Source organism: Pleurodeles waltl, chromosome 4_2 (assembly GCF_031143425.1).
Source record: "Pleurodeles waltl isolate 20211129_DDA chromosome 4_2, aPleWal1.hap1.20221129, whole genome shotgun sequence".
NCBI classification, from domain to species: Eukaryota; Metazoa; Chordata; class Amphibia; order Caudata; family Salamandridae; genus Pleurodeles; species Pleurodeles waltl.
The window spans coordinates 794,981,038-795,001,975 of record NC_090443.1 but is presented as its reverse complement, the minus strand read 5'-3'; the positions used below and the strand labels follow the sequence as shown (position 1 = coordinate 795,001,975).

General features: G+C 45.0%; 1 protein-coding gene across 1 annotated transcript in view; it reads right to left on the bottom strand.

Annotated features, from left to right (window-relative positions):
• ANKRD13C (ankyrin repeat domain 13C) overlaps positions 1–20,938 on the bottom strand; it is a 294,697-nt gene that overhangs the window by 74,774 nt on the left and 198,985 nt on the right. The window contains exon 11 of the mRNA XM_069232446.1: positions 7,678–7,776. Coding sequence (XP_069088547.1) covers positions 7,678–7,776 — 99 coding nt within the window. The remainder of the gene's footprint in view (positions 1–7,677; positions 7,777–20,938) is intronic.

Sequence of the window (20,938 nt, the reverse complement as noted above, 5' to 3'; positions counted from 1 at the left end):
ACCACAACTGACTTGGCCCCAGACTCAAAGAACCTGCACATTGACGCATCAGACAGGGACCAGCGACCTCTGAAGACTCAGAGGACTGCCCTGAACACGAAAGGACCAAGAAACTCCTGAGAACAGCTGCACTGTTCACCAACAGCAACACTTTTTGCAACTTTGAAACAACTTCCCGCCAGAATTGTGAGACTTCACACTCTGCACCCGGAGACCCTGGCTCCAGCTCCAGAGAACCAACACTGCAGAGAGGACTCCCAGGCGACTGCGACCTCGTGAGTAACCTGAGACGACCCCCCTCGACTCCCACAGCGACGTCTGCAGAGAGGATCCAGAGGCTCCCCCAGACAGCGACTGCCTGGTAAAAAAAGAACCAGACGCTTGGACCAAGCACTGCACCCACAGCCCCCAGGACCGAAAAGAATCAAACTCCAGTGCAGGAGTGACCAGCAGGCAGCCCTCTTCCTAGCCCAGTCGGTGGCTGGCCCGAGAAGCCCCCCTGTGCCCTGCCTGCATCACCTAAGTGATCTCGGGGTCCCTCCATTGCTTTCTATAGCAAACCTGACGCCAACTTTGCACATTGCACCCGGCCGCTGAGGGTGTGTTTTGTGTGCCTACTTGTGTTCCCCCCAGTGCTCTACAAAACCCCCCCTGGTCTGCTCCCCAAGGACACGGGTACTCACCTGCCAGCAGACCCGAACCGGAGCACTCCCTGTTCTCCATAGGTGCCTATGTGTTTTGTGCCCTCTGCACCTGACCGGCCCTGTGTTGCTGGTGCAGTGCCTTGAACCCCCAACGGTAGGCTGCCTATTGCCCAGGAAACTGAACTTATAAGTGCTTTACTTACCTTACCTCAGAAACTTAACCATACTTACCTCCCCCGGGAACTGTTGATTTCTGCACTAAGTGTCCACTTTTAAAATAGCTTATTGCCATTTTAACCTATACTGTGTGTACTACTGCTTTAATTCAAAGTTCCTTACTTACCTGTGTGGAGTACCTTGCCTTTTATGTATTTACTTCAAATCTTGAATCTTGTGTTTCTCAAATAAATTAAGAAAATATATTTTTCTATATAAAACTTTTTGGCCTGGAGTTAAGTCTTTGAGTGTGTGTTCCTCATTTATTTCCTGTGTGTGTACAACAAATGCTTAACACTACCCTCTGATAAGTCTACTGCTCGACCACACTACCACAAAATAGAGCATTAGAATTATCTAATTTTGCCACTATCAACCTCTAAGGGGAACCCTTGGACTGTGGGCACACTATCTCTCACTTCGAGATACTATATACAGAGCCAACTTCCTTCTTGAGGAAGTAGTTTAGGTCCTGAAGGTCGAGGATAGGACGTAAGCCCTTGACCTTTTTTGGTATAAAAAAAGTAGCGGGAGCAACAACTACAACCTACTTCTGGCACAGGGACCTTTTCTATAGCTCCCTTGGCCAAGAGAGATGCAACTTCCTGGTGGAGAAGCGCCAAATGATCCTCTGGAAAATGATTGAAGGATGGTGGCATGGGTGGTGGAGCAGATTCGAAAGGGAGGGAGTAGCAGGATATGGAGGCTGCAGCGGGGGCAGAGGTTGACTGGGCAGACCTCTGGTTCCCTGTCCCACATGGTATTCCGCGTCCCCGGCCACGCAGAGGCTGAACAGCGTGCGCAGCACGGTGGCTGGGTGGAGGACGTGACAGGGGCAAAAAGCGGACTGTGGTGGGTGAGGGGCAGAGGAAAGACCGCAGGGCTGAGCCGTAGCCCAGGAATCCTTGAATCGCTCCAAGGCCGAGTCCGCTTTGTCTCCGAAGAGACGGAACCCATCAAAGGGCATGTCCATGAGTGACTGTTGGACATCCCCAGCAAAACCAGAAGTCTGTAACCAGTCATGGCGTCGTCAGGCCACCGTCGTAGCAACCGATCTGCCCAGAGAGTCGGTCGTGTCCAGCCCACAACGGATTGTGAACTTTACTGCATCTCTCCCATAGTTCACAGCTTGGGAGACGATAGCACAGGCCTCCTCTGGTATCTGCAGTAGGACTTGCGCAACCGTATCCCACAAAGAGTGGGTAGAGCAGCCCAAAAGGCATGCGGTGTTCACAGACCCCAGCATGAGACTGGAGGAAGAAAATAACATCTTGCCAAACTGTTCCAGTCTTTTGGATTCCCGATCCGGGGGTGCGGAAGGGATTACGCCTGAAGAAGAGGAAGCATGGATAACAAGACTCTCAGGCGTGGGGTGATGGGATAGGAATTTAGGGTCGTTCGGAGTGGGCCGATAGTCCTATTCACAGGAGCCCCTGTGTTGGGTTTGGACCATGTACCCAAAAGGACATCAGTGATGGCTTCATTAAACGGCGAATAGGGTTCTGAAGTAAAAGCCCCAGGCTGAAGAACCTCCGTCAGGAGATTAGACCTGACCTCAACAGTGGGAAGCTCGAGACCAAGGACCTCAGCTGCCCTACTGACCACCATGCCATAAGTTGCTCCCTCCGCTGTAGCCACGGTAGGAGGAGACAGCATGCCAGCGTCAAGAGACTCATCCAGACAACTGGCTTTGCCCAATTCCTGAGCCCAGTCCATTGAAGGATCATCCAGGTATTCATAAAGGCCCAGGGACCCCTGCAATCCCTCCCCATATTCGTACCCATAAGAAAATGGGTCAGAGGCCGACCTGGGGAGAGTAGGCCCCATTGAAGTCGAAGGTGGCGTCGGCCGACGCCGCTCAGACTCACAGTCAGAGTCGTCGGGATAAGAATTGAGTCGATGTCGACAGTGGGTACTACCGACTTCGGGAGCATCGATGATCGACCCGGCGCCGGGGAAGGTCTCAAGGGTGCGACACGGATCTGGAGGTGACCGGAGCCGAAGCTGCTGGTGCGGAACCTGAAGGCCCCTCAGCCGAACCCCTTAGGCCCGAAGGCGCCACATTGGGGTCGGACTACCCAAATATGAGGCGCATGGCCTCATAAAACTCTAAGTTGGGCATGGGTTGCTCCGGCAAACTCGGGGATGCGCATAGCCGACCCCAACGCAGGCTCCGAGGACGGAGTCCCTGTGCATGGAGGCTCTTCCCGCGTCAGCCGAGTGACGTGGCCAAGTCAGAGAGCAATGGGACTTCTTCGACTTCTTCTTACCTTGACCCGAGGATTTGGAAGAAGACGAGTGATGATAACTCCACGACCGATCTCAAGACCTTCCTCTCGAGAGAGACCGGGACCTACGCGGCACTCGGAGCACAACTTCGGGTTGTGGTCGTGCTTGAGACACCACAGACAAACCCGATGAGGATCTGTCACCATTGTACAATGACAGTCCTCACACGGCTTGAACCAGGTCTTCGGGGACATCCTCAACGCACCAAAGTTTCACAGAAAAACTCGACAAAACGGTCGAATTTGGCCAAAAAATAGCTCTTCTCCGGATCAGCGCACGGTGTGGAAAGAAAAGAACTGATATCTACATAATACTCCAGACGTCATCAAGGCGACCACAATGCCAACGATGCCTGCAGAGTTGACAGACGCGCAGGAGTATTGCTTGAAGGAAAATCTCTGGATCCAGTCTGACGCCTCTGGGAAATTCTAAGGTAAGGAATCTGCAATTAGAAGTCTCTATCAGATAAATAAATCAATAAAAAAAGGACACCACCTGCCTACAGTCTGCTAGGATCAGCTCTGCTCTAAAAATGTTACCATAGTTTTTTTTTATTGACCATTGGCACTATGACCTGCTTTTCTGAACGTGAACTATCACCTTTACCATGGGAAATCCTCTGTCAATTCCCCCTGTTTCAGGATATGCCAATTTCTTTTGCCCCTTTTCATACAACACAAAGTAACACAGGCCAGCACCAGACTGAAATCCATGATGGTGCACGCAGCGTGGATCCACCAGTGGCCCCATGAGGCAGAGGCTGAAAATCAGGAGTGTAGCAATCTGTGCAGACATACTGGTTCCAAGCCAGAAGATCAAGAGTCAGAAATCCTTCCCCCCTGAAAAATCAACAAGCAGCTCCAAAAACAGAAATGATGTGCTTCTCGCTACAAACCACATGGCAATCACCATTTTCAACCACAAGTCTGGCAGGTTTCCCAAGGTCAAGGGAGCTCCCATGACCATGAACTACTCCCTTCCTCAAAGTCTGCACCAGGGGAACTCAAGGAAGTGTATCCAAACACCTCTACACGTATGAAATATCCAGTATAGCATCCTAAATGGCTGACCCATGGCTGGGCCCGAAGAGTTTACTGCCCACAGCACCAAATGGTCTATTGTATTTCCCGCTCTCCTTCTTGACCAAAAAGGCAAACCCTGCCTGGTGATGCCTGCCTGGATAGGCTCAATCGTCTCCCCTTAATACAGGGAGTGCAGAATTATTAGGCAAATGAGTATTTTGACCACATCATCCTCTTTATGCATGTTGTCTTACTCAAAGCTGTATAGGCTCGAAAGCCTACTACCAATTAAGCATATTAGGTGATGTGCATCTCTGTAATGAGAAGGGGTGTGGTCTAATGACATCAACACCCTATATCAGGTGTGCATAATTATTAGGCAACTTCCTTTCCTTTGGCAAAATGGGTCAAAAGAAGGACTTGACAGGCTCAGAAAAGTCAAAAATAGTGAGATATCTTGCAGAGGGATGCAGCACTCTTAAAATTGCAAAGCTTCTGAAGCGTGATCATCGAACAATCAAGCGTTTCATTCAAAATAGTCAACAGGGTCGCAAGAAGCGTGTGGAAAAACCAAGGCGCAAAATAACTGCCCATGAACTGAGAAAAGTCAAGCGTGCAGCTGCCACGATGCCACTTGCCACCAGTTTGGCCATATTTCAGAGCTGCAACACCACTGGAGTGCCCAAAAGCACAAGGTGTGCAATACTCAGAGACATGGCCAAGGTAAGAAAGGCTGAAAGACGACCACCACTGAACAAGACACACAAGCTGAAACGTCAAGACTGGGCCAAGAAATATCTCAAGACTGATTTTTCTAAGGTTTTATGGACTGATGAAATGAGAGTGAGTCTTGATGGGCCAGATGGATGGGCCCGTGGCTGGATTGGTAAAGGGCAGAGAGCTCCAGTCCGACTCAGACGCCAGCAAGGTGGAGGTGGAGTACTGGTTTGGGCTGGTATCATCAAAGATGAGCTTGTGGGGCCTTTTCGGGTTGAGGATGGAGTCAAGCTCAACTCCCAGTCCTACTGCCAGTTCCTGGAAGACACCTTCTTCAAGCAGTGGTACAGGAAGAAGTCTGCATCCTTCAAGAAAAACATGATTTTCATGCAGGACAATGCTCCATCACACGCGTCCAAGTACTCCACAGCGTGGCTGGCAAAAAAGGGTATAAAAGAAGGAAATCTAATGACATGGCCTCCTTGTTCACCTGATCTGAACCCCATTGAGAACCTGTGGTCCTTCATCAAATGTGAGATTTACAAGGAGGGAAAACAGTACACCTCTCTGAACAGTGTCTGGGAGGCTGTGGTTGCTGCTGCACGCAATGTTGATGGTGAACAGATCAAAACACTGACAGAATCCATGGATGGCAGGCTTTTGAGTGTCCTTGCAAAGAAAGGTGGCTATATTGGTCACTGATTTGTTTTTGTTTTGTTTTTGAATGTCAGAAATGTATATTTGTGAATGTTGAGATGTTATATTGGTTTCACTGGTAATAATAAATAATTGAAATGGGTATATATTTGTTTTTTGTTAAGTTGCCTAATAATTATGCACAGTAATAGTCACCTGCACACACAGATATCCCCCTAACATAGCTAAAACTAAAAACAAACTAAAAACTACTTCCAAAAATATTCAGCTTTGATATTAATGAGTTTTTTGGGTTCATTGAGAACATGGTTGTTGTTCAATAATAAAATTAATCCTCAAAAATACAACTTGCCTAATAATTCTGCACTCCCTGTACAGCCTCCATACTACCAGGGCCTTGCCGACAGCATCCCATCCAAACCTTTTCCCTGAAGTGTCAGTGCTGACAAAGACCACACGCAGAGAAGCCACTAATCAGTCACCCCTCCTTATTCCTCCCTGCCTCCTCAAATACACTCTGTTGGACCTCCAGATCATTTTTTCACTGAACAACACTCCCTGCCACCACCAACACCACAACACCCTCTGCTGTAATCGCCTCCCACTATTTCCAGATCCACATACCAGGACAATCCATGCTTATCTACCTTCTGAAACAAGCAGACCACTCAAGGCCAGAGTACTAACCATCTGTTGTCTAGGGCCACCACTACCCCGCCAACTTTTTTTTGTCTACCTCTGTGCCCCAGGGACAGACGACTAGCAGACTCCTCATCTAGCCAAAGAGACAAACCAGCATACAATGATAGAATACTTTGAGACTGACAGGCGGGTAGATCACAACTTTCCCCTAACACTCTTTGAGAATCAGGAATCTGAGGGACAGCAAAAAGGTGGGAGGGTGAAAGCATCTCCCACCTAGCACCCAATTCCACAACCATCCCTAGTACTTCCTGCATTAATCTCAGAACCCTAGGAAACCTTGAAACATACATGCACCCTCACAGGCCCTGACATAAGATATCTGGGGCCTGACTTGAATAAGATCTCCAGTTCTCTGGCAGCCCTCTTCTCACTCTCCCCTGCTTTCACCCTTACCACACAAACAGCCAAGCCAGCTCTTCTTGCCCCACAGCCCAGACCACACAAGTTGGTGGAGAGAGCCAAGCGGTGGGCCAAAGCTAAAGTCTCAAGACCATGGAGCTGTGTCAGGGGATGTACAAGCCAGTAGTCTGGTTTAACGGGAAGGAACAATATAAGAGAAATAGGACTGAGGCAAATAATATTAGTGAGAAAGCAGAATGAATGACAAAGAAGAGACAGCAAAAATACAACTAATGTTAGTGTCAGGTCTACCACTAACACATTTTCTTTTCAAAACTAGGCTTTTATTAATTGACAGGTAAGAAAATAAAAAGTCTACCAGGTTGCTGAACAACTAGTTTGGTCGCCCAAATGCCTTAAAATGTCCAACCATTAGATGATGTTTGAGAAGCAGACTGTCATACCACTGTCAAGGGAGCTCTACTGCTCCATGAATACAGCTGGTCTTTCGTATACCTTTTTTATGGCCTTTTAAAACACTTTTTTTATTTTTCAGTAAGCAAAACTATTCAAGTAGTGTTATAAGAGAAAGTATGTGCATCTTAAATGGGCCAAACAATTCAAGCAAGCAATGGTTGAAGAGAGCTGATCCAAACTAACCCTAGTCTGAAAGAGTGTTGCTCAGACCCACTGCATGTTTTTGGCTGTTGGATACATGAGCTTCTGCAGATACCTAAAATGGTATACAGCCAAATCTACATTAGTGTGACCAAGTAGGCCGATGACAATTTAGGAATGGTCAGAGAAGAATACCTTAAATTGCTTAATTATCTTCACACGACTTCTGAACACAGATATTTGCTGTTAAATTGCTTTGTGGGCATGTAGTTTTATTAACAAAATAAGGACAAGTAAATTAACAATATGAAAACGGTTTTAATGCTATACTTTGACAGTACATTTAAGGTATGCTGCCCTTTACGGATGAGTGTCCCAAACAACAATCATACTACAAAAATATATATATATTTTTTAAATCACATCATAAAAAACATTATATTATCTTTTTATATAGGTGACAGACTTACGATTCAATTCCCAGGGGAAACTCTCGACTCATGGCGATCGTTGCTTTAAATGTTTTTTTACTTTCTTTGCAGACCAGTTCCCTGCCCAGGTGAGGAGCTCTAAGTAAAGACAACAGGAAAGCACAAATATGAACATTAATTTATTTCTAGCCTGAGTTGTTTTCAATACTATAGTAGGAGAACGCATTTAGTCTTCATTAAAGATGAAGCTGCTCGACTGTCAATCGGGATTGATAATTAAATAATATAGCATTTTCTGAAATGTTCCAATGACTTATGTTTTAATATAGATAATGATGGAAAATGTCACTTACCCAGTGTACATCTGTTCGTGGCATGCAGTGCTGCAGGTTCACATGCTCTGCATATTCCACCATCTAGTGGTGTGCTCAGAGTGTTACAAGCTGTTTTTCTTTGAAGAAGCTTTTTCGAGTCAGAAGATCGAGTGACTCCTCCTCTCGGTGATAGTGCGCATGGGCATCGAGTCCTCTAGTAGACTGTGTTCCCGCAGGAGGGTAAAGTAAAGAGTGAAGCATTGTATATGTACACACACATATATAGTAAGTAAAGAAGATGTCCATGCAATCTATATACCTATTTACATAAGAAAGTACTACAACGGCTACAGGCTTCCGGGGAGGAGAGAGGGTGCATGTGAATCTGCAGCACTACATGCCACAAACAGATGTACACCGGGTAAATGGCATTTTCCGTTCAATGGCATGTGTAGCTGCAGGTACACATGCTGTGCATAGAATGAAAAGCAGTCCCCTCCTAAGTAAGTGGTGGCTAGCCCATAGGAGTTGGAGTAGTTTGAAATAGTGTTTAAAGCACTGCTTGACCACATTGACTTGTTGGCGAGATAGCACATCCACACAGTAGTGTTTAATAAATGTGTGTGGAGTGGACCATGTGGCTGCTTTACATGTGTCTGCCATTGGTATATTTCCCATAAATGCCATTGAAGCTCCTTTATTTCTAGTAGAATGTGCTTTAGGAGTTATAAATAGTTGCCTTTTAGTTTTAAGATAGCAAGTCGAAATACACTTTACTATCCATCTGGCCAATCCTTGTTTGGAAATAGGATTCCCTTTATGAGGCTGTTGAAAACCCACCAAAAGTTGTTTTGATTTTCTAAAATCTTTTATTCTGTCCATATAATACATGAGAGCTCTTTTGAGAGCAAGAATGAGGAGGGCTCTTTTGAGATCAAGAGTATGGAGAGCTTTCAGCAACTGAATCTGGCTGTAGAAAGAAGACTGGCAATTCCACTGACTGACTGATGTGAAATGGTGAAACCACTTTTGGTAGAAATTTTGGATTTGTCCTAAGTACTATTTTGTGTTTGTAAATTTGGAAGAAAAGTTCTTCTACAGTGAATGCTTGAATTTCACTTACTCTCCTGAAGGAAGTAATTGCTACCAGGAAAGCAAATTTCCATGAGAGAAAATGAAGAGTGCAACAAAGCATAGGTTCAAATGGTGGACCCATAAGTTGTGTAAGCACAATGTTAAGATTCCAGGCAGGAGCTGGTGGAGCTTTAGGTGGGATAACTCTTTTAAGGCCCTCCATAAAAGCTTTTATGACAGGTATACTAAACAGAGAAGTATGCTGTCTGTTTTGGAGGTAAGCTGATATTGCTGTTTAATGAATTTTAATGGATGAATATGCTAGATTTGCTTTTTGTAAGTGAAGCAAATAAACAATATCCTGTACTGATGCTTTAAGTGGATCAATGTTTTTAGGTTGACACTAGTATACAAACATTTCCATTTAGCTGTATAGCACTTTCTGATTGTAGGTTTGCTTTTTTTTAGAGTATCCATACATTGTGATGGATGCTGTACATATCCAAATTCTATGACTTCAGGAGCCAAAGTGGCAGGTTGAGCACACTGGGCTTGGGATGCTGATTTGACCTTTGTTCTGAGTCAATAAGTCTGGTATGTTTGGAAGTTTGCAAAGTGTACTACAGACAGATACAACAGTGTTGTGTACCAGTGTTGGCGTGCCCACATGGGAGCTATGAGTATCATAGTAAGGGAGGTGTGACAGATCCTGTTGACCAGAAATGGAATTAGTGGGAGAGGGGGAAAAGCAAAAGAAAAATATCCCTGACCAATTAATCCATAGAGCACTGTCGTTGGATTGAGGGTGTGGGTACCTGGACGCGAAGTTTGGGCATTTTGAGTTTTCACTTGTTGCAAAGAGGTCTATGTTTGGTGTTACCCACATGTGAAAGTACTACTGAATTACTTGTGGGCGAATCTCCCATTTGAGTATTTGTTGCTGTATAAGAGGTCCGCTAGTTGATTGTGTATCCCTGGGATATACTATGCTAATAGCTGAATGCAATTGTGAATCGACCATTTCCCATTTGTTTTTGCTAGAAGGGGAATTTAGATGAATGTGTGCCTCCCTGTTTCTGCAGACAATACATTGTTGTCATGTCGTCTGTCCTTATTAACACTGTTTTGTGTGTGATTTGTGGTTGGAATGCTTTGACTGCTAAGAATGCTGCGAGCAATTCCAAGTGATTTATGTGGCAAGTCTGCTGGATTGAGTCCGATTCTCCTTGAATTGTAGGATTGTTGAGATGGGCTCCCCAACCTGTCATTGATGCATCTGTGGTGATTACTGTCTGTGGCACAGAGTCCTGAAATGACCGCCCCTTTGATAAGTTGGTGTGATTCCACCAGTGCAGAGATTAAGTCTGGTGGTCAAACAACACTAGATCTCGAAGTTGACCCTGTGCCTGAGACCATTGCTGTGAGAGACACTGATGGAGGGGTCTCATGTTTAGACGTGCATTGGGCACTATACTATGCATGATGCCATCATTCCCAATAGCTTCATGATAAACCTTACTAGGTAAGTTTGATTGAATTGTAATTGGGATAAGGGAGTGTGGAACGCTTTAATTTGTTGTCAATTCACATAGGCTAGTGCTGACTGAGTGTTCAAAATTGCTCCTAGATATGGTTGAATTTATGCTGGCTGAAGGTGAGATTTCTGGTAATTGATTGTGAACCCTAGCCTGTGTAGGGTATCTACTGCGTATTATGTGTGTTGTTGACAGGTTTGAATGGTGCTGGCTTTTATTAGCCAGTCGTCCAGATAGGGAAAGACATGTATGTACTGTCTTCTGAGGTATGCTGCAACCACTGCTAGGCATTTTGTGAATACCTTTGGCACCGTTCTCCAAAGGGTAGTACTTTGAATTGATAGTGCTTACCTGCTATCACAAACCTTAAGTACGTGCGGTGTGATGGATGGATAGGTATGTGGAAGTAAGCATTTTTTAGATCTAATGCTGTTATGTAGTCTTGTTTTTGTAACAAGAAAATGACATTCTGCAGAGTGACCAGAGACAGAAGATTGTGTGGAAAACTGTGTGGGTGAAGGTGGTGGTGGAGTGTGAGTTGGTGGAGAAGAGGGAAGGAAAGGTGAATGCAGCAGAGAAGGCTGATGCACTGTCTTTGGCTTCTCAGCCTGCTTAAATATCTCCACCGGTGAAGGGCCAGGTTCCAAACTATGTTGGAGTGCTAGTACTGGTTTCAGCAGTATATTAAATTTATTTCAGCTCCGAAGAGGAGCGTGGATGTTTTGGCTCCAAGATGGTATGTAGCTCTCTCGGTTCCGAAGTGGAAGCCTCCATCTTTCGACTCAATGCTGAAACAGGCGTGGTAGTCTGTTCGATGGAGTGAGTCTTGGCCTTTTTCGGCATCAAACCCGAAGGTTAGTTGACGATATGTAGTTTTCAGGTCAGACCATAGCCGGCAAGCAGTGGTGGACCCTATCCTTTTGTGACTTTTTAATCAGTTTTTTATGGGAAGGGGCTGGTGTACTCAAGTACTGCGCCGCAGGAATAATTTGGCTGTCCCCATCTGAGTCTCTGAGTCCCGCTCGGAGGCAGAGTCTGGGATGGAGACTTCAGTCTGTGCCTGTTCCTCACCGGAGATGTCAGGCGTTTGTTCCGTCGACTTCAATGGCATCTCTAGCCATCTTGCTCTTCGATCCCGTAAGGTCTTCTTGGATCAGAAGGATCGGCACGTCTCGCAGGTCTGTTGTTTGTGGTCCAGATAGAGGCAGAGGTTACACACCGAGTGCTGATCGATGTAGTGTAACTTGGCGTGGCACCGACTGCAGAACCGAAATGGAGTCCGATCCATGAGCCTGTGACCCAGTAGGCCCGAAAAGGGTCCGGGTGCCCAAAAGTGCGTTAATCGATCCTGACGCTACAATCGGATCGAGTGTAGTCAAACGTGTTCGAAAAATGATAACGATGCTGAAGGAAAAGATAGAGAAGTTAAGATAGTACTGATCCGAAATCTACCAGAGCGAGAGGGAACACGCCCGAACCAGACAGCAGAAAGAAAACATTCTAACAAAGGATTTGATGCCCTTGCGCACTATCACCGAGAGGAGTCATGCAATCTTGTGAATTGAAAAAGCTTCTTTGAAGAAAAGCAACTTGTAACACTCAGAGTCCAAGACTAGATGGCAGAATATGCTAAGAGAACTGGATCTGAACCAATCTAAAGCCAAATAACCTCTCCCCCATATTTGCAATTGAGAGGGTACATTTGGTGCTCGTGGTTCTGCTTCGACCCGGTGCTCCCCCTGTGCCATTATTAGGCACAGTTTGAATTACAAGGACCGTGACTGTATCCTGCAAGCAGCTACGGAAACCGACTCAGCCTGCTTCGAAAATCAGATCTGCATTTACCCTAATAATACCAACAAGGTGCAAAACACGAGGAAAGGCTTCCAGGAGGTTAAGGCCAAATTCAGGTCCATGGGTCTAAGATAAATGCTGCTGGACCCCGCCAGATTCCGCTTGGTCTCTGTGGGCAAATCTCACTTCTTCGATACCCCAGAGGATGTCTGGTGGTGGTTGGAAATCTGGGACAAGGTCCCCAAGGACAGGGCCAGTTCAGGTAGCGCCAACACTCCTGCGACACAGGGGCTGTGTGGAGGTGTAAAGATGACATTATGGAAGACAACAGGGGCGCCTTCTCGACAGGAGAGTTACAAAGGGTCGTTATCCAGGATGACGGCACAATGGCACTAGATCCGGAGAACCAGGTTACACTAGTGGAGGCGAGCTCACGAGATCGTGTCCAGGAGAAAATTACAGGGCCCCGGTCACCTTGACTGACGCATGGCGCATTACTCCGGTGAGCAGGGGGTCACATGAGTGGTTGCTCTATAATCACAGGGACGAAGTCTGATGGTTCAACAGCTCATCAGACTCAACTGAACATATATCCTTTCAAAATATAACCGTACATACTCTTTCATCTAACTCCTTCACACCTGACATGGAGATTTTCTCAGTAAAGGGGGGTTTGGTGAGAGCCCATCCACATATGTGGTAGGCATGGTTTGGAAGTTGGGGTTAGGCTGGCTGTCTCAACAGCATTTGTAATTTTGGATTTGCAGTAAGTTTGTTGCGTTCCTGCATATCCGGGGAGGAAGAGGGTAGGGAATTGTTATCATGGGTTGAAAAGGGTTGTAATTATATTTATGTTTGTTGACACAGTGTACATGGAGGTCTGGCAACAAGGGGCAATGTCAGACAACATTTAACCCTTCTGGGTCGCCCTGGTAGAGGAGAGGAACTCAGAAGGGAAGGGAGACATGCAGGCACATGGTGGATTTATTGAAGGTACTCTTTTGGAATACCAGAGGACTCAGGAAATACACAAGGTACAGGGTACACTAGTTTCTCCATAAACAGAGAAACCAGATTGCTTGTATACAGGAACTATATCTAATGGGTAAGGAAACACAGAAACTGGGGAAGAAATAGAGTGGGCATCTATTCATGTCCAAATACTCATCTTATGCACGGGTAGTAGTGATATGGGTGGCACCGGGGCGTAGTGGGTCATTATATACTTTTGGAGGGCACACTGGATGAGAAACCCATAACGATCCTCAATATGTACAGGCCCAATTCAGATAATCGAATGTTTTATGACAAAATACTAGATTGCTTGATGTAGCTGGAGGGGAGACAATCTGGGCGGGAGATTTTAATTGTGTGCTGGACGGTGACAAAGACCGCAGCCCCCCTAAACCTCTCATGGTAATATCACTCAAAATGTTTATGACTCCTTGGGACTCCACAATGGCTGGAAGGCATTACATCCTGATACAGATAGAGAGGAATTTATGTGCCACTCGAAAATGCACAATACATTTAGTCATTTGGATCGTTTTCTCCTGGCGAGTTTCACAGCCACACAAATATCCTCAATTAAACATTTAGGCAGGTTCTTATCAGATCCTGTACTGTTAGAGTTACAGTGGGCGCCAAGAAGGAATGGACAGCGGACTTGGTGCATGCCCCCAGATTTTCTAAAGGACATAGTGGCCTGTAAAGCATTGGAAACATTTTTCAAAGATTATTTAGAGTTAAACTGGGGGACTATGCGTAGTAGAGAGGTGGATTGGGAAGCCCTGAAGGCCTTCATAAGAGGAGCATGCTTGGGGACTGTCTGTGAGATGAGACGTCAGCTGGAGGCAGAACTCAAGACACTTGAAAATAATTAGGCCAACCTGCAGAGAGATGAGACAAGCACTGACACTATACATGGGGAGTTGCTGAGGCTGCACAGGGCTCTAAAGGAGCTCTGAGATGGACTGGACAGGTTGACATTACACTCCTATCGACAGCAATTGCACAGGGAGGGGGGATAAGGCTGGAAGCTTGTTGGCATGGATACTTTGAAGAGAAACTGAACCCCCCCGCACACCCCTTTGTTGTATATCTTACAGATGCTAGTGTGGTGGGGGTCTCCAGCAGAGAGGGCATTTTGGCTTTCTGTTGAACATCTGAGCTGAAAGCTGGTCCTGCCAGCGCAGAGAACAAACTAAAGGATTATGTACAGGGGCGGACCTCCCTTCGCTAAGCCCAGCGGCAGGAGCTGGAGGAGGATATATCTTTATAAGAACTAGGGAGGCCGTTAAAGCAACAAATAAATCAAAAGCACCAGGAGGTGACGGGCTCCCAGTTGAGTTCCATCAGTCCTTTAGGACCTCAATTCTAATGAGGCTACTAGAGGTTTTTCAGGAGACATGGAAAAAGGGTATCCTGCCAGACTCGATGCGCAAAGGGATAGTACATTTAATGCTAAAGTCTGGAGGAGATGCAGCCGATCCCTCTGCTTACAGACCTCTCAACATGTTGAGCTCTGATGTTAAAATCCTCTGTAAGGTCTTAGCGACCCAACTGAGAACTGTGATCCAGGATTTGGTCCATAAAGACCAATGCAAATTTATTCTGGTGCACAGCATTACTTTTAACTTCACATGTCATGCATGAGACGTCTGAGGTCGCCCAAGGTCTAGCCTTCGTGTCTTTGGATTTTGAAAAGGCATTTGATAGTGTTGAGTGAAATTTCCTGCTGTCAGTGTTGTGAGCTAGGGACTTTGGGCCACATTTTTGTGCTTGGGTGAGGCTCCTTTATACAGGACCCCACTATCCGAATAAAATTAGGGGGGCACTTTCTGAGGCATGGAGGGTGGGCAAGGGGACAAGGCAGGGATGTCCCCTGTCCCTGGTCATGTTTGCCACGTCAATCAAACCTCTGGCGACACAGATGCGCTGAGACATGCACCAATATGCGATACAACTAAGAACGCAGGCTCATGTCACCTCGCTATACGTAGATGATGCACTGATTTCTTTTTTTTTTTTTTTTTCATCTGCAGAGGAAGCTGTGCTGATGCAGCTGCTGATATAATTTGCTGTTTTTTCAGGACTTAAAGTCAATGTCTGGAAACCATTGATATTTCCCCTTGGGGGACTTAAAGGCAAGCTTGCAGACTTTCTACAGGCAGTGGGCTGTGCTGGAAATTGGAGGGTTTTTAGATACTTGAGCATATGGATTACCCATACCGAGGAGGCTCATAATCATCTTAACACTGAAAAAGTTGCCAGGGCCTTTTGAATTCTGTTGCATTTTGGAATAGATTACCTCTTTCTACAATGGGGAGGGCAGCGATTGCAAAAAAAAAAAATCTTCCCCATTGTCTATATCTTGTTCAGAATACCATGTTTCCCCTTGTGCCTACTATATCTTAAGCTGGACAGGTTACTAATCTCTTTGACATGGGTGGGACGCTATAGCAGGGTTTCCCTCTCGAAACTCAGAATGAACCTGGAAGACGGCAGTCTGGCAGGGCCGGACTCACAGCTACATTATTATGCAGTGCAGTTGCAGCATGCAGCCAAATGGTTGACAGACTACCAAGGATGGGAGAAGAGACTATTCCACGACCTATTAGGTGGGCATCCTGCAACTTTTGTTGAGTGGGGTATATCAACACACCGATCCCAAACTTAGTGAATCTACAGCTGCTTTTTGGCAGCAGGTGGTCCAGAAGACTATACGTCATGCCCCGTTTGATAGAGAATCTAAATTTTGGTATCTGGCACCTTTCAGAGCCATCAAGGAATGTATGTCCATGGAGCAGAGTTAGACAGGAGGGTGCATTATGGCAGAAGACATCTATCTGGGGGAACGTTTCATCTCCTTCCAAAAGGCACAGGAAACACTTGGAACAGGACCTGGGTGATTTTTGCAGTATGCCAAATTTGGAAAGGGTGGTACAGGAGGTGTGGTGTGACTTTCCAAATGCCCCACAGGCTTTTCAGGTACTGGGGGGGGGGGGGGGGGGGGGGGGGGGGGAAAGCCTCCTCAGGTGGGAAGAGGGTCGTCATCTGATTTTGCTGTTTTATACGGTGCTCAAGAGTGACAGGCATCACAGTACGTATTGCACGAAGCACCTGGGAGAGGGACATGTGGGCAGAGATCACAGATAAGGAATGGAGCCAGGCAACCTAATTGGTACGGACTGTTTCATGCAATAATAGGTTCAAATTGATGCATTTTAATTATTTACACCGCACCTACATGACACCATACTTACTAAACAAAATAAACCCAACCAGGAGTCGAGATGCAAGTGATGCGGTGAAATTGGGGCTACTTGTTTATATTTAGCTTGGATTTGTATGGGGGATAAGGCCTTCTGAAGGGAGGAGGTATCAAAATATCGGCGGCTACAGAGTTTACTCTTGCACGTGGCCCGAAAAGGTGCCTGTTGGGAATAATTCCCAAACCCAAGGGATGGAAGAATCCCTTTAAGGAAGCCCAGCTAGCCTTGCTGCTGGCTAAGCGAAGGGTTGCTATTGGGTGGACGGGTACCCAGAGAACCCACTAGTGCATCAATGGTTGAAGGACTGCTGGAGTGGGGGCACCGGAGGAAGAACACATGTGCTTAGTGCGCACGGATGAGAAATCAGCAGCTGAAATACTGGCCTGGGGACAGCTACTTGATCAATTTACAGAAAGGGTGGGTTCCAGTTCAGACTCCCTGGTAGAGGAGGAAGAGTGAAAGATGGAATGGGAGATTATGTACATGCCTACTGTGACGACCATATGCGTATTGGACTCCTTGGGGGTAGCACGAGACAAGCTTTTGGCTAGATGACGTGGTCTGTGGGTCGATGGCTGGATTTCCCATTTCAAAACAATTGTACTGAACTCTGAGATGACATTTCAGATGTATGACAATCCCTGCAACTTAATGGTCTTGACTTACCTTTTGCGTCTATTTAAAATGCGGTATCATTCCATAGCACTGTCTAGTTTGGATACACGTTTTTGCAACATGGAATGTATGTTTTTCATTTGCTCTTAAAACCAATAAAATACATTTTATTTAAAAAAAATTCAATTGCTTACCTGTAACTTTGGTTCATGGATTAACAAGATTTATAATAATCCTAGTTTTGAGTCAGAAATCCACAGTGACTAATGCAACAGTTTTACCACAGTGGAACATTTATTCTTTCATTTTTTGTTTACTGTGTACTGGATTGAGGCCTAACACATGCCAGAATTCATTTTATATTTATTGGGGTGACTTCAAATACACATGAAAACAAGATCCCAACTATGGAGAACCAGCTAGACATAACTTGATTTTCTTCATCACTTATTACTGTTCAAACATTCACACACTTTTAAGAGTAGACTAGTACAAGGAATGTACTTGGAATGTGGAAATTAAATCTCTCAAACTCTTGTTTTCCATTTGCCACTCAAAGAAAAGCAGAGGTGCTTAGTGAAGGCATTCATTGCTCTCCAGATCACTGTCTAACATATCCGGGCATGTCTGTTTTCAGGAGTTGCATGCTAATATAGACTGTATGATTTACTGCTTTGAAATAGTGTCTTCTCTGTGGACGCCACACACTGGAAAGAGACAACTAGTTCATCCTTCTGAAGTGCTTGCTGTGTCAATGTAATTTATTGGAACTCTAGAAATCTAATATGCAACTTGTACTTTCTGCTTGATTAAAAAATATATATATTTGTATTGCAGGCTTTTACATTAAAACACAAACACAAGAAGAATACCATGGATTATAATAATAAAAAAACAATACAGTTAGACATGAAAAAGAACAAAGAAGAGCATTATTTCAGAAGACCTCAATCCAGTTCATACAGCTAAATAAAGTACCATCACACAAAGTGCATAGTGCTCGAGAAGATACCCGTAATTGTTCTTCCAGGTGACTAAGAACTGCCCCATAGACCCTCTAGGCCAAGTACCATACCAAATGTAAAGTGTGTATGTGTGACCTTCGTTATCAGCAGTTATAATTCCAACTTCCATCGTACCCAGCAATAAAAAAAGGACATTGAGGGCAGTGCAATGTTCCTATTACACAAAAAAGTATCTTAAAAGTGAGATATCAGTTCAACCAAAACCTTAGTCAGTAAGCAAAAAACAGACAAGACTCATAATATTTCAGTGGGAGTAATTTGGGCTGCCACCAGCATGGAAACAGGTGGGTGCCGTGCCAAACCGAGCCCAAAAATATGAATAAATGATAAAAAAAAATGTGATATCCCACTATTATTTCCAGCTTCAGAGCACTTCCGGCTATAAATAACAAAATACCAAGAGAAAAATGAAGTATAAGTGTAACCAGCGGTCTACATCATTAGTCATTTGCTAGCCTTCTTGCCTTTGCGTGAGTACAAGGACATTTACATGATATACATTGCTAACATGAGGGCTAACTACTGGTGAAATGTGTGTGTTTGTGGTCGAGCCAGGATGATGCGATACACAGACAAACTGTGGCCATAGCAACAAACGTAAACAACTGAAAGGGCCAAGGAACCATGTTTCTATACACACCCAACAAGATAAGCAGGGGCGGGGGGAATGGGGAGGAGATGGATTTAAGGTAATATTAACATGTAACCTAGAGTAAAAAAAGAATTGTGATCTCGCTTCTAAGTGGCTCAAGTGCAGGACATCAACAAACCATGTTTATCAAATCTGCCCATGGATGCTGCCACTGTGGACCACAAATATCCAACGACCCTCCCCATTAATCCTTTCTGCTGGAGATGTTGGGGCTGCCAACGACAAAGAGAAGGGTACTTCTTACTAGATTGGAGACTGAGCGATTGTTCGGGCATCTGCCCATCACCATATTTCTGAAGAAAATCTTGCAAATCCTTCTAAACTTAAAAAAGCCTGAAAGTCACTAGTCCTCCTTTCAGATATGATAACCAGGAAACCTACTTTCTTGTAAACTTATTTAAACTCTGAGCTATTCAAAGATTTAAAAAGTGCTCCCATCAGTGTTGTGGACAAAAGGTTTAGTTCCCAGCTGTCAGCTTGCATCACTGGAAGGCATACTTTCAAAAAGCTACTCCAAAATACTTCTCAGAGACTGAAGAAAGGTAATCAGCCAAGTGACAAGTGTGTTTTTTTGCTTTCTTTACATTCTGGTAGGAACCTGGTGAACCCTGATTGTCAAATGTCATTAGCCTGACATAACTAGGAATAAGATGTATGGGAGAACAGCTGAAAGCCTACAGGGTGCTGAGAGCAGACAGCACTAGTGACAACACCGTGTATCTAACTGTGACTGCTTTAGGAGCTCCATTCAGTCATCATGCAAAATATGTCAGCCCCATTATGAGTCAAAAGAAAAAGTTACTTACCTTTGTCAACAATATTTCTGGTGGGTTCAAAACCTTCTGAGAGATTCCTCATTTTACGGTCTCCAGGTTTCGGACTTGCCTGCAAAACGTATTATCTTCTATGACTTTGTGGTACCATCTGATGCTTAACATGGCTCCATCCGTGACTTCCCTTCCAGATGAGATGTTACTGGAGTAGAACAGGCACCAACCAAAGCATGGATGTCAGTTCCTGGTATTATATCTGCTCCTCATCAGAGTGTGTGGAAAGGAATTAGGACAGCCAAAGCAGCAACATACATTTAACGTAACATTTCTGCAATCTTTGGGATCATAATAATTAGAGCACTGGCTGGTCGGGGAAGGAGGAAGAGCAGCGAATAATCTGCAAGACGAATGTATATCCACTAGAAATTGTTCATTTTCTTTCTGATTGATACATCTTCCACGAGATTCCTAACCTTATCAGTCTCTCTCTGGAAGGTGGTACTGAGTAATACAGGGTAACCAGGGGAATTATACAGCACAGCTTAGGCAAAGTATTTGTCACTGTGCAACTTGAACACAATCGGTAGTGCTTTACAAAAGTACGCAAGAACGATGACCATGTAGTTGCCTTGTAGATGGTGGCAACCAGGAGACCTCTGAAAAGAACTGAGGAAGCAGTCAGGGCTCTAATTGAATGTGCATGAATGTCCTCCTGAGAGTTCATTCGTGGCAAGGATATGAGATTTTGAACTTGTTTCAAGGGTAAGAAGTTAAACCAGACAACTATGAATTGGCTCAAATGAAAATGCCATAAAATAAGTCAAAACAAAACTAAAAGACCACTGAGAAACTATCAATGGAGTATAGAGGGGGGTTCAAATAAAGCAAACCTTTCAGAAAATACACCATCAGTGGCAATCTAAACATGGATGTTTCATCAGACAGACACAAGAAAGCAGATGGGGTCACTGACTGTTGCCACTGGCAGACCCTGTTGAGCAAGGGACAACACAATCGCAAGACATCGAAAAGGTGAGATTTACCGAAGTGGATGCCTTTTGATTCACCCCACTGAACAAACATAGTCCAACAGTCTGTTTAGATGGATTTAGTAGCAGACTTCCTGGCCAACAAGAAGACATCTTCAAACTCAGCAGTCTAACTGAGATTATTAGATTATTAAATCTCCATGTGTGCAGCTCCGAGAGCAGGTCTTCTCTTCACAGCAAAAGAAGGAGCAAATC